Source organism: Macaca nemestrina, chromosome 10 (genome assembly GCF_043159975.1).
Source record: "Macaca nemestrina isolate mMacNem1 chromosome 10, mMacNem.hap1, whole genome shotgun sequence".
Classification (NCBI taxonomy): domain Eukaryota; kingdom Metazoa; phylum Chordata; class Mammalia; order Primates; family Cercopithecidae; genus Macaca; species Macaca nemestrina.
The window spans coordinates 23,009,577-23,022,038 of NC_092134.1; the positions used below are offsets into that span (position 1 = coordinate 23,009,577).

At 47.5% G+C, this 12,462-nt stretch overlaps 1 protein-coding gene and 1 long non-coding RNA gene across 5 annotated transcripts in view; both read right to left on the minus strand.

Annotated features, from left to right (window-relative positions):
- LOC105493427 (ATPase sarcoplasmic/endoplasmic reticulum Ca2+ transporting 2) overlaps positions 1–3,625 on the minus strand; it is a 70,576-nt gene extending 66,951 nt beyond the window's left edge. For 2 of the 3 annotated variants that reach the window (XR_003020869.2, XM_011761046.3), the window contains exons 1-3: positions 2,968–3,625; positions 2,248–2,265; positions 2,080–2,162 (exon numbers count right to left, since the gene is read on the minus strand). Coding sequence is in view for 2 of the 3 variants with exons in the window: in XM_011761046.3 (XP_011759348.1) it covers positions 2,080–2,162; positions 2,248–2,265; positions 2,968–3,085 (219 nt within the window). In the remaining variant the exon portion in view is untranslated. The remainder of the gene's footprint in view (positions 1–2,079; positions 2,163–2,247; positions 2,266–2,967) is intronic. The other variant, XM_011761045.3, reaches the window with a different exon arrangement.
- Positions 3,626–3,823: 198 nt separating this feature from the next.
- On the minus strand, positions 3,824–5,727 carry LOC105493428 (uncharacterized). 2 transcript variants are annotated; one of them, XR_011608843.1, is made up of 3 exons: positions 5,197–5,727; positions 4,766–4,843; positions 3,824–4,518 (listed from the first exon to the last, which is right to left on the minus strand). It is a non-coding gene; the product is annotated as an uncharacterized lncRNA (long non-coding RNA). The 2 variants fall into 2 exon arrangements; XR_011608844.1 differs by lacking the exon at positions 5,197–5,727 and adding an exon at positions 4,946–5,185.
- Positions 5,728–12,462: the final 6,735 nt, after the last annotated feature.

Consider the following 12,462-nt stretch of genomic DNA (forward strand, 5'->3'; position numbering starts at 1 on the left):
TATATCTGCAATTCCTTGATCAAACAAACCAAAGCAAATTAATTCTATAGAAGTACTCCCGAAACACTTATTCTTTTGCTATTTACCAACTCATAAAATAAAAATGTAACATAGTTCATTTCCTGAGCAGTAACTCCACAGTTACCAAAAAGGAACTCAAATTTCAACTCCAAAATATAGCTCTATAATGCTCCAAAAAGCCAAGGTCCTACCTTATTAAAAAAATTAAAGCATTTATTTAAAAACCTGCTTGAAATGCCTACAAACTAAAAGCCTCTAATTACTTCAAAGTAAAAAACAAACAAAACCCACACACATCATTAATTTAAAATGCTAATATAAAATCAAACTGGCCACTCAAAAGAGAGACCCAACGCAACCTCAATAGTAACACCAGTAGCGTGGTTTCCTATACTGCTTCAACTTGTAACACACAGAATTCAATAAAACTGTATTTTCCTTCTGGCTCGTATATGTCAGCTGATTAACTTCTAAGAAGTTCCCAATGACCTTATCGGATCCCATTATTTAACTGCCAATGCTATTTCAGAATTATGTACCCAGTTAAATACAAATCTTACACTACCTCCAAATGTATCATTTATTTTGCCCCATGACAATGTATTGATAAACTACAGTTAATCAAACAGCTCTACTCATTTCCCTTAATTGGTAAAACAGCAGCCATTTTCTGGGGGAACATTTTTTAATCAAGGAGAAACAGATTATGTCAGAGGTACACTGTGATTGACTCACAAAGCTGAATGGTTTGCTATGTAAGTCCCCATTTTAATCAATGAAAACCACAGAAAAGGTTCTTGGGGACTGAATTATTAATGGCTACACACCACTTGGCTAATATGGCCTAATACAGTCTCAAAGCAGGATTTACATAAAAATTATTCCAAAAATTTATTTCCTGCTGCCACTATCTACTTAAAAGATGGGTATAAATTTAATCTTTTCCTCATCTGAACTAGATAAATGCCCACTGCTTTATTTTGTTCTCAAAATAGCCCTCTATGGTATGGTTGTCACAAAGACTGAGGCTGATCCCTGGGACCTGCATATACAAGTATGTACAAAACCGAAACCGTGAAGTTTTGTCAATTTTGTTTTAACTAGAAAGAAGTACTACACTGGGTGAATTTCACTTATTGTGGTTTTTGTAATACTGTAATTCAAGAATAAAAGGCATCTCACGCTACTAGGATTAGGAACATCTGTGTCCTATTCATGATTATTTTTAGGAAAACTACCAAGCAGTCTACTGCCCAAGGAAAAAAAAATGCAACAAAAAATTAATACCGAACATTTAAAAAAAAGTTAAAAACCTAGAAATATACTTGCCACCCCAACACCTTTTTTCTGCTGTAGTTCTTTGCATTTCACTAGTTTCTTAGCAACCGTATAGCACTCAAGTGGGTAAGCACACACAGAACAAGAAAAAACACCATGCTGGTTTTTTTCCTTTAAGATCTAAAACCAACTGTACTAAACCTTGTTCTTCCAACCTAAGAATCACTTAAGACAGGGGTCCAATTTAGATAAATATACCACCCTAAAGGTCAGTGACCAAATTTGGTCAACAAGGGTGCCATCACAGCCGTCATCATTCTTGTCACCGTCAGGAACAACTGTCACCTTGCCATTACCAGGAAGGGAAAGCAACTGGAATATTCCTTTTGTAAGTTCTATTTACAGACTACAAAGAGTCCAACATCATCTTAGTAGGATCTTACAACACGGTAACAATGGAAGAACCCAAAACATTAAAGGCTTCCCAGTGAAGAACTTTTTGATATTAAAAGCTGATAAACCACAAGAATTTGTAAGACCATGCCACACTCTGGGACAACTCCTAATTGCATTATAAATGTCAGGCATCTATTTTCTGAATATCAATGGCTTCAAGTGTTTTGTTCGTAATTTTAAAATGCCCAGATTGTTTTTAAACATGGAGACACAGCTTGTAACTCCCAATATGTTTTCACCCAATGGACACCATTTGTTTTCTGATTTATCTATGGAATACTTTCACCTTTCTGGGGGAAAGAAAATAAATTTTTTCATACTTACAAAAGATATACATGCTGCCAGTAATAAAATCCTAACTAGCAAGTCTTCAAACTGCTCAATCACAAGTTCCAGCAAGGTTTTTCCTGTAAGAAACAAACACATGTGTTGTAGCTGTCATCTTACCATCAGCACACCAAGAGAGGGAAAAAAAAAAAATGTTAAGATTACCTTCTTCAGCCGGTAACTCTGTAGAATGTAGAAATTCGCCAGGCAATGTGTCAAGAGGGAGGTTAAAAAAGAAAGAGAGAGACATTTTAGCACTCCGTCTTTCTAAAAAGAACTGCTACAATTCTAAGCATCACTATCTTCAAAACACAGACCTAGCTATAGGAATATCCAATTTTTTTTTAGCAGAAGGTATACTACAAAGATATCTCAAGAAAGCATGCACTCTTTGTAATCAATGGCCTGAGGTCTAGCCCTAAGCGTGAAATCACTTAGGGCTCCTGAACCGAGGAGTGGTTTCAGCGATGTCATCACTTCTGCCAGATGTGTAACTCTGGGTAGGACAAGAACGGTCAGAGGCTTTCCAACGACCTCGACGCCTCATAAATCGGCAGGGGACGAGAAAACGTCTTGCCGGGCTCAACCCAGCTGCAGGAGCCTCGTCCCTCCCTCCACCGGGACCGGCTGCTGCTGGAGAGAAGCCTCCGAGCCTTGCGCGCCGAGAAGATCCAGGGCCCGAGACGCGAGGAGGTCCAAGGGAGGCGAGGCGAGGCGAGACCCGCAGCCCCTTTCTCCCCTGCGGGGCCGCCGCGCCGGCCCGACCCTCCGCCCGCAGCCGTCGGCGGGCGCGGAGCCGAAGCCCACGAGGTGGAGCCCGGTCAGCCATCTTCCCTGGCTCTCCGGGCCGCGCCGGGCCCCTGTAGCCGAACGCCCGGCACCTACCGTTGGAGCCCCATCTCTCCTTGAGCTTCTTGACCTGCTCCAGGCTCAGCCCCGTACTCTCGTTGACGCCGAAGTGGCCCAGCACCTCCTCTACCGTCTTTGTGTGCGCGTTCTCCATGGCTTCGGAGGCCCGGCCGGCCTCGCCTCCCGTCCCCGCGGCCTCCTCGCCTCCGCCTCGCACTCCGGCCGCGGGCTCGTGCCACCCCGGGAGCCCAGGCGCGGACGGGCGCTCCCCTCCTCCTCCTGCGGCCGCTTCCGCCTCGCCGGGCGCTGAATCACCCCGCGCCCCCTCCCCCAGACAACCGCCCCTCGCGCGGCCCCGAGCTCCGCAGGGCGGGTGGGGGGCTCCTGACCCTCCCTCCCCTCGCAGAAGGGAGGGCCTCCCTCGCCCTCAGCCGCCCGCGGGGAGCGCAGGCCGCGGCCCCCGAGCCCCCTCCCCGTTCTCTTGAGGCGATCAGAGGCCCCGCCCGGGCCGGAGGAGGGGGCGCCCGGCCGACCTCCGAGGGCGGAACGCGGCAAGGGAGGCGAGCCGGCGGGGCTGTGCGCGGCAGCGCTCGACCGGGTCCCTCAGCTCCGCACGCACGACAGCGGCGGAGGAAACTGCGGCGAAGGAGAAGGAGGTGGCGTCGGGGACGGCTCCGCGGCGGCTGCTCTAATAGCATTTATCGGCCGCTGCCTCCCCTCTCGCCGCCGCCGCGGCATGTGGACGCCGCTCATTGGCCGAGAGCGCCCAGCGCGGCGCGGGCGGCGCGGCCCCGCCCCCTCCCCCCGGCTCCCTCCTCCCGCGCGCCTGGCGCCCACGCTGCCGCGCAGGCCCCGCCCCCTCCCGCGCGCCGCCCCTAGGAACCCGGATCGAGGCCGCGCGCGCCGCGGTCCCGGGGTTGGCGGAGGGGGAGCCGGGGTCCCTCCTAGTTGCGTGCGGTTCTCTGGCCCACCCACCTGCGGACGCAGGGTGGGACGCTCACAGTGCGCTCGCTGCTTTGGGGCCGGTGGGCGGGTGGTTGGAAGGCGAGGCCGAGGAGCTTGGAGCGCGGTCCACGCGGGGCGTCCTCGAGGCGCGCTCGGGCTGGTGTCCTTGGCTCGCCTCCTCGCCCTCGGTCGCCCGGGCTGCGCTCTGCATCCTAATCTGTCTCCTTCGGAGCCCCCCTCAGGAACCAAGGGGAGGAATTCCGCAGTTCCCTTCCCACACAACCCAAATCCTTCATCTGTCTCCTCGGGAACACCGCATCCCACACCCCCTGCCGCCAGCTCCTTCGCACGCCAGCCCCGATTCTACCCCAGCGGGTTCTGGGCCCTGACGAGGGAACCCCCCTCGCGGGGGGGGAGGGAGAAGAGTTGATTTTATTATTAATAGCTCACGCAGCGCTTGTTAGGTGTCTGCAGGGCAGTCACAGGTCACACCGCTGGAGCTGCCACACAGCAGCTAGACTTGGGCTAGGAGGTGCTTCGCTGTGGCTTTCAGATGAAGGCCGGTTCATAGACTCACTTCCCTCGACAGGAGAAAAGGGGACTTGAATCCAAAGCCTGCTGTTAAGCCACGGATGATTTGCTCTGCTTGGAAGGACGAAACGCAGGTCACAGCGAGATAAAGGGAATTTTGCCAATATAAATTAGCTACATTACTTAACAAGGGGATGGGAAATTGCATGGAATTCATGAACAAAACATTAATATATTCGCTTCACAAAGATGAGCAGCTTTCTTCAGGGAGTAGGTTGCAGAATGAAGCATTTAGTCCACTTTTGTGTTTAGCAATAATACACCATCCACATGAGCAAAAGCAGAGCAGAAAAATCACCTCAGTTGTCTCAAGTGGCTAGGCTTCAGGACTTAAGATAAATTCCTTCAACAGGTGCAAATTACAGTGCATCAGCAGCTGAAAAAAATGAGGCACGTCATGTCATTTAATTATTTCCAAGGAGTGGAGGTTGGCATGTAGTTTTGATTGATACTTGGAAAAGAAGCAACAAAACCCTACACGAAACAAACAAACAAAAATTCTCCTGTATGGCAACGCACTGAGAGAAGCCAGGTGGAAACTGGTTAGGTCACAGGATCAAAGCCGCTTCAAGAGGGGCACATGACTGCACGGTGGGGGTGTGGCCATGGAGGGCTGGTGGTTGTTGCCCTCTGAGACCAGCTCTGCACCATTTCCTACCAATTCTTCTCCCTTACCTCTCTCTCTTTCAGGACCGATGGAAGACTGCAGGCAAGAGAAGGATGGTTTACCTTACTCAGTCTGGAAATTAGCTTAGGCATTTGATGTTGAATATTCTGTGCCACTGTCACTGCTTGGGGTTGTAAGCACCTCTGGTGCAATTATGAGCTTCTGGAGGAGTTCCTGACCCCAGCCTTTGTATGGAATGCTCTTCCCACAGATCTTCACTTGTGTCATTCTCTTTCTTTTCAAATCGCAGCTTACATGTCCCCTCCTCAGAGATGTCTTTGCTGTCTAAAGTGGCTACCTAGGCACAGTGGCTCATGTCTGTAATCCCAGCATTTTGGGAGGCTGAGGCAGGAGGATCCCTTGAGCTCAGGAGTTTGACACCAGCCTGGGCAATATATCGAGACTCCATCTCTACTAAAAAAAATAAAAAATAAAACAAAAATTAGCTGGGCGTGGTAGCCTGCGCCTTTAGTCCCAGTTACTCAGGAGGCTAAAGAGGGAGGATCGCTTGAACCCAGGAGTTCAAGACCAGTGATCTGTGATCACACCACCGCACTCCAGCCTGAGCAACAACAAAGTGAGACCCTGTCTCAAAAAAAAAAAAAAAAAAAAAAAAAAAAAAAATTAAAAAAAAGTGGCTACTCTCGGCAATTCACCTTCCATCACATTCTTCAGTTTTCTTCTTTTTTTTCTTCTTTGAGACAGAGACTCTGTCACCCAGGCTGGAGGACAGCAGCACAATCCCAGCTCACTGCAACCTCGGCCTCCTGAGTTCAAGCAGTTCTTCTGCCTCCACCCCCTAAGTAGCTGGGAATACAGGTGCACACCACCATGCCTGCCTAATTTTTCTATTTTTAGTAGAGACTGGGTTTCACTATGTTGGCCAGGCTGGCCTCGAACTCCCGACCTCAGGTAATCCACCTGCCTCGGCCTCTCAAAGTGCTGGGATTACAGGCATGAGCCACCATGCCCGGTCAGTTTTCTTCAGAGTGCTTACTTGTGATGTTGTATTTTGATTTAGCTGTTAACTGCCTGTCTCCTAGTGTCTCATGGAGCTCTAGGACAGAAGCTCCATAAGAACAGGGCCTTGTCCATCTTGTCCATCCTCAGTACAAAGAACAGTCTATGCTCCTTATTTATTAAATGCCTGCTGTTTGAATGAATGAATGAGTCCCACCATCCCTAGCCCATAAGCGACTTGCAAAGGGCCTCCCCCATAGGAGGGCCTCAGCAAATTTTCAGTGAACTCAAGTTCATTGATTTCCAATTTGTGAAATAAATTAGAGGGCCTCTCTGAACTACTTGCCTCATGAGAATGGCTGTGAAGTGTAGTCAGTTTAAAACAAACAGACAAAAACAAAGCTAAACAGCATTACAGGTTTCTCAGAAAGGAGGAAGGTTCAAGTTCACATTGGTACTGTTACCACACTGCCATTGCCCTCCTAGACTGTTCTCCGCAAGCTTTCTATTTACTGGAGGCTGGAATACTCCCTTAAGCTGAAACTGTGATTTTAAGCCCAGAATTGGACCCCTTATACATCATCATAACAATTATGCTCTTGGTTCCTCAACCTGCTGGTGTCTCTGAAAGCTGTTGTTGATGGGTTGCCAAAATTTATCAGAAACACAGTCTCCCAAAGGCAGAAATATCTACTTTCTTTCATGTAGAAATAAACTTGTGCTTAATTTATTTTATGCATCTTGTTATACTTGCTTCTTGTTAACAAGGGTTTTTAAAAGTAAGAATAGGTTTTAGAAATACTCTATTTTTCAGCAAGAATTGCAGGCACATTCAATCAATTGAGGACGGAGAGAAAACAGAAACTGATTCAGAAAGATGGATGATTTGATCAAAGAACTTCAAAGGCATTAATAAAGGAGGACATTAGCTGCTAAAAGGCAAGATGGTTTAAAAAGCAAGTTAGACAGAAATGGACAGTGGAAATGAGTGACTTGTAAAAGAGGCCCCAGCCAACTTCCCAGTGCTGTAAAGCAGTGGAGATTGCAAAAGGCAGTCCGTTCTGTATTTGGACAGCTCTAATCATTAAAGCAGTCTCATTCTAGGCTGAATCCACCTCCCATTGGCTAACTTCATCTATACATTGGATCTTGTTTAGCTCTCTGGAACCATTCCAAATGAGTTTAATTCCTCTTTGGTGTGAGATTCCTTTGAGTATTTCAAGCTATCTACTGTGTTAAAAAGTCTCTTCCCAGCCGGGCGTGGTAGCTCACACCTATAATCCCAACACTTTGGGAGGCCAAGGCGGGCGGATCACAAGGTCAGGAGCTCGAGACCAGCCTGGCCAACATGGTGAAACCCCATCTCTACTAAAAAAAAAAAAAAAAAAAAAAAAAAAAAAAACAGAAATTAGCCAGGCATGATGGCATGCGCCTGTAATCCCAGCTACTCCGGAGGCTGAGGTGGAAGAATTGCTTGAACCTGGGAGGCAGAGGTTGCAGTGAGCCGAGATTGTGCCACTGCACTCCAGCCTGGGTGACAAAGCAAGACTCTGTCTAGGGAAAAAAAAAATAAAGTCTCTTCCCAGCTTCTTTCTAGATCATGAGTTTGTAATCCCTCAGCAACTTTGTCATCCAGTTCTAGAGGTACCCAGTACTGAGTACAAAAGTCTGGGCATGGGGCCGGGTGAGGTGGCTCACGCCTATAATCCCAACACTTTGGGGGGCCAAGGCGGGTGGATCACATGAGGTCAGGAGTTTGAGGCCAGCCTGGCCAACATGGTGAAGCCCTGTCTCTGCTAAAAATACAGAAATTAGTTGGGTGTGGTGGCATGCCCCTGTGATAGCAACTGCACTCCAGCCTGGGCGACAGAGCAAGACTCTTTATCAAAAAAAAAAAAAAAAAAGAGTCTGGGCATGGTCTTGCAGAGGAGTTGTCATGCCCACCTTTACAATGGATCTTTTCCCCTGCACACTGTAGATTTGTGCTAACAGTCAACTCAAAACAGAGTCCTTTCTATATAAACTACAGTCAGTAAATCTCATTGTGCACTTGCACTATTGATTGTTTTTAACCCAGGCACTGAACTCTGCATGTACTTGAATGTTCTCATGCTCTAGACCCATGTTTAGCATCTGTTCTGGTCTTTTGAGTTCTTCATTTTCAAGTACTTTAGCTCTATGTCCCAGCTGTGGGTTACATACAAATTTGATAAGCATGTCTTCTATGTCTCTATCCAGTAGAACTTCTAGACACTCATTCCAGATTGAAAATATCCAATTAAATGTGTTTAATTGTTCAACTATTATAAAAAATCAACTTGACTACAGTGTCCAAAATCAGTAAAGTGAAAATCTTATAAGGCACTCCCTGTCTCCTTATCTTCTATAATACTTTATTACACAGTGTTGGAACAGATAATTTTTCTTTTGGTTGAGTGCCTGATGTAGTCAGCTTGACCTAAGGGTCATGTTATGTGAAAACACCCATTTATGTACCAAAATCAGAACTGACACAGTCAGATGCTTACACTGAGACACCGATGAGAACTAAGGCTGTTCAACCAAGTTACATCTGTCATCTCTTATGGGGCACATACTTGTTGAGTAGAATGATGAGAATTGCCTGCAGTATTTAAATTGATGATTAGGCAGACATTAGTCTACCACCCACCTTTCTCTACTTTGTCCATAATAAGTTAATGAGAGGACTGGCCGGGCGTGATGGCTCATGCCTGTAATCCCAGCACTTTGGGAGGCCAAGGCAGGTGGATCACCTGAGGTCAGGAGTTCAAAAACCAGCCTGGCCAACATGGTGAAACCCCATCTTTACTAAAAATACAAAAATTAGGCAGGCATGGTGGCAGGTGCCTGTAATCCCAGCTACTCAAGAAGCTGAGGCAGGGAGAATGGCTTGAACCCAGGAGGCGGAGGTTGCAGTGAGCCAAGATTGCGACACTGCACTCCAACCTGAGCAACAGAGCGAGACTCCATCTCAAAAAAAAAAAAAAAAAAAAAAAACCGGGTGCAGTGGCTTACGCCTATAATCCTAGCACTTTGGGAGGCCAAGGTGGGCAGATCACAAGGTCAAGAGTTCGAGACCAGCCTGACCAATACATGAAACCCCATCTCTACTAAAAATACAAAAGTTAGCCAGGCGTGGTGGCACACGCCTGTAATCCCAGCTACTCAGGAGGCTAGGGCAGGAGAATCGCTTGAATCCGGGAGGCAGAGGTTGTAGTGAGCTGAGATTGCACCACTACACTCCAGCCTGGGTGACGGGGCGAGATTCTGTCTCAAAAAAAAAAAAAAAAAAAGAGAGGAAGATTCAGAGACATTGTCCATAACAGGCTCCAAATCCACACTCTAGTGCTCTTTTCACAGAAGTGCAGAAATGCATCCACTTTGACGTGGCTTATGTTACTGAACATACACCAGCTCCTAGTGACCACCACTTTTTCTACATGCCCATGAACTATAACTTCAATATCTGAGAATTTGTCAAACTTAACAGCATGTCGTTTCTGGAATCTGCCTTCCCTGTACAGTGCACAATTATAAGCATTATTTAGACGGCCGAGTGTTAAAAATCCAACTCACTATCTTATGCTTATAAAAAAAGGGACTTATAGGGAATAGACTCCAAATTTAGAACAGCTTGATCCAGGTGCTCAAAAAAAGTCACTGAGAATCTCTCTCCACCTCTTAGCTCTGCCTCTTTCCTATTTATTTATTTATTTGGGTTTCCCTCTTGTTGCCCAAGCTGGAGTGCAATGGCGCAATCTCAACTCACTGCAACCTCCGCCTCCGGGGTTCAAGTGATTCTCCTGCCTCAGCGTCCCATGTAGCTGGGATTACAGGCGTGCGCCCCTACGCCCAGCTAATTTTTTTTATTTTTAGTAGAAATGGGGTTTCACCATGTTAGCCAGGCTGGTCTTGAACTCCTGACCTCAAGTGATCCACGCACCTTGGCCTCCGAAAGTGCTGGTATTACAGGTATGAGCCACTGCACCCAGCCTTTTTTTTTTTTTTTTTTTTTTTTGAGACAGAGTCTTGCTCTGTCGCCCAGGTTGGAGTGCAGTGGCACGATCTCGGCTTACTGCAACCTCCACCTCCCAGGTTCAACTGATTTTCCTGCTTCAGCCTCCTGAGCAGCTGGGATTACAGGCACACATCACCATGCCTGGCTAATTTTTGTATTTTTAGTAGAGACGGGGTTTCATCATGTTGGCCAGGCTGGTCTCAAACTCCTGACCTCAGGTGATCCGCCCATTTCAGCCTCCCAAAGTGCTGGGATTACAGGCATGAGCCACCGCGCCCAGCTCTTCCTTTGCTTTTTACTCTCAGGCAGCCTCTCTCCTGGTGGTGGCAGACATGGTTCCAGCATCTCCGTTTTCCAATTCTCTGGTTTAGTGCTTTCGGAGCACTAAACTGGAGAGAAAGGCCTAAGATTTTCTTTAGGATTTGTGCACACCCCTGGAAGCAAAGACTATGGTCAGTGCCATATGAATTGCACGAACTGAGATGGGGGAAGAAGTAGTTCCCTACAGGGGTGGTTTTCACGCGCATGCCTCAGCATCACCGGGAGGGCTTCTGAAAACACCTTTTGCTGGGACCTGCCTCCAGAATGCTCATTCAGTAGGTCTGGGGTGGACCCCAGAATTTGCATTTCTGAGTTCCCCGGTGATGTTGATGCTGCTAGTTCAGGACACACATGCTGGAAAACGAAGCCTCAAAGGAAAATCTGGGTGCTGTTATCAGAAGAAAGGGCTGCAAATGTTAGACCTGCCAAACAACAAGTGTTCACTGAGGAAAGTCAAAGACCTCACTGGTCTGAAGGAAGCAGAGGTGACGAGCACAGGGCTGGGTGTGGTGGCTCACTCATATAATCCCAGCACTTTGGGAGGCTGAGGTGGGCGGATCATTTGAGGCCAGGAGCTGAGAACCAGCTTGGTCAACATGGCAAAATCCCATCCCTACTAAAAATACAAAAATTAGTTGAGTGTGGTGGTGCGCACCTATAATCACAGCTTCTTGGGAGGCTGAGTCAGGAGAATCGCTTGAACCAGGAAGGCAGAGGTTGCAGTAAGCCGAGATTGCACCACTGTACTCCAGCCTGGGCGACAGAGTGGGACTCTGCCTTAAAAAAAAAAAAAAAAAAAAAAAAGGGAGTAACTAGCACAGCACTGAAAACCCTGTTTGGAGATGACCTACATTCTTCCATTGCAGTTTGCAGTGTCATCTGCTATACATCCACCAAGACCTCTCCTCCAATTCCAAGCTCTTGACGCAATGACTCATTATCCCTTCCTTGGGACCTCTCCTCAGGCTGTGCCTTCTGCTTGGACCTGCCTGGTGAACATCTGTCACCCTTCAAGATGAAGGCTGAGATTCCACCTCATCTTGGAAGTCTTGCATGATAGCGGCCTTCTCCAACACTTCATCATCAGTAGCCCAGAAGTCTCAAACAGCACTTTGTTTATTTGTTTTAGACAAGGTCTCGCTCTGTTGCCCAGGCTGGAGTGCAGTGGCACAATCTCAGCTCACTGCAACCTCTACCTCCCAAGTTCAAGTGATTCTCCTGCCTCAGCCTCCTGAGTAGCTGGGATTACGGGCGTATACCACCATGCCTGGCTAATTTTTGTATTTTTAGTAGAGACTGAGTTTCACCATGTTGGCCTGGCTGGTCTTGAACTTCTGACCTCAAGTGATTTGCCCACCTCAGCCTCCCAAAGTGCTGGGATTACAGGCATGAGCTATCTGTGCCTGGCCTCAAATAGCATTTTATATCACTTAACTTGAGTATAGTAACCTGGGTTTTCCTTCCCCTTCTCTGGTTGGTTGTTTTCAACCTCCTTTTCATGTGCCGCCTCCTCTTCTACTTAACTTTATTCTTTTTCCTTTTGAGATGGGGTTTCGCTCTGTTGCCCAGGCTAGAGTACAGTGGCACCATCATGGCTCACTGCAACCTCAAACATTCGGGCTCAAGCAATCCTCCCACCTCAGCCTCCTGAGTACCTGGGACTACAGGCATGTGCCGCCATACCCTGCCAAATTTTTTTATTTTTTGTAGAGATGGGGAGTCTTGCCATATTGCCCAGACTGGTCTTGAGCTCTTGGGCTTAAGCAATCTTCCCACCTCCGCCTCCCAAAGTGCTGGGATTATAGATGTGAGCCACTGAGTCCAGACTCTTCTACTCAACTTTAAACCTGGAGTGTCCCAGGGCTTAGGAAGGACATGGCAGTCTTCCTACCTATAATCTTTCCTTAGTCCCACTGCTTTAAACTTCACCTACATAATGGGTTTGTTTGTTTGAGACAGGGTCTCACTCTGTCACCCAGGCTAGAGTGGAGGGGCGCGATCTTGGCTC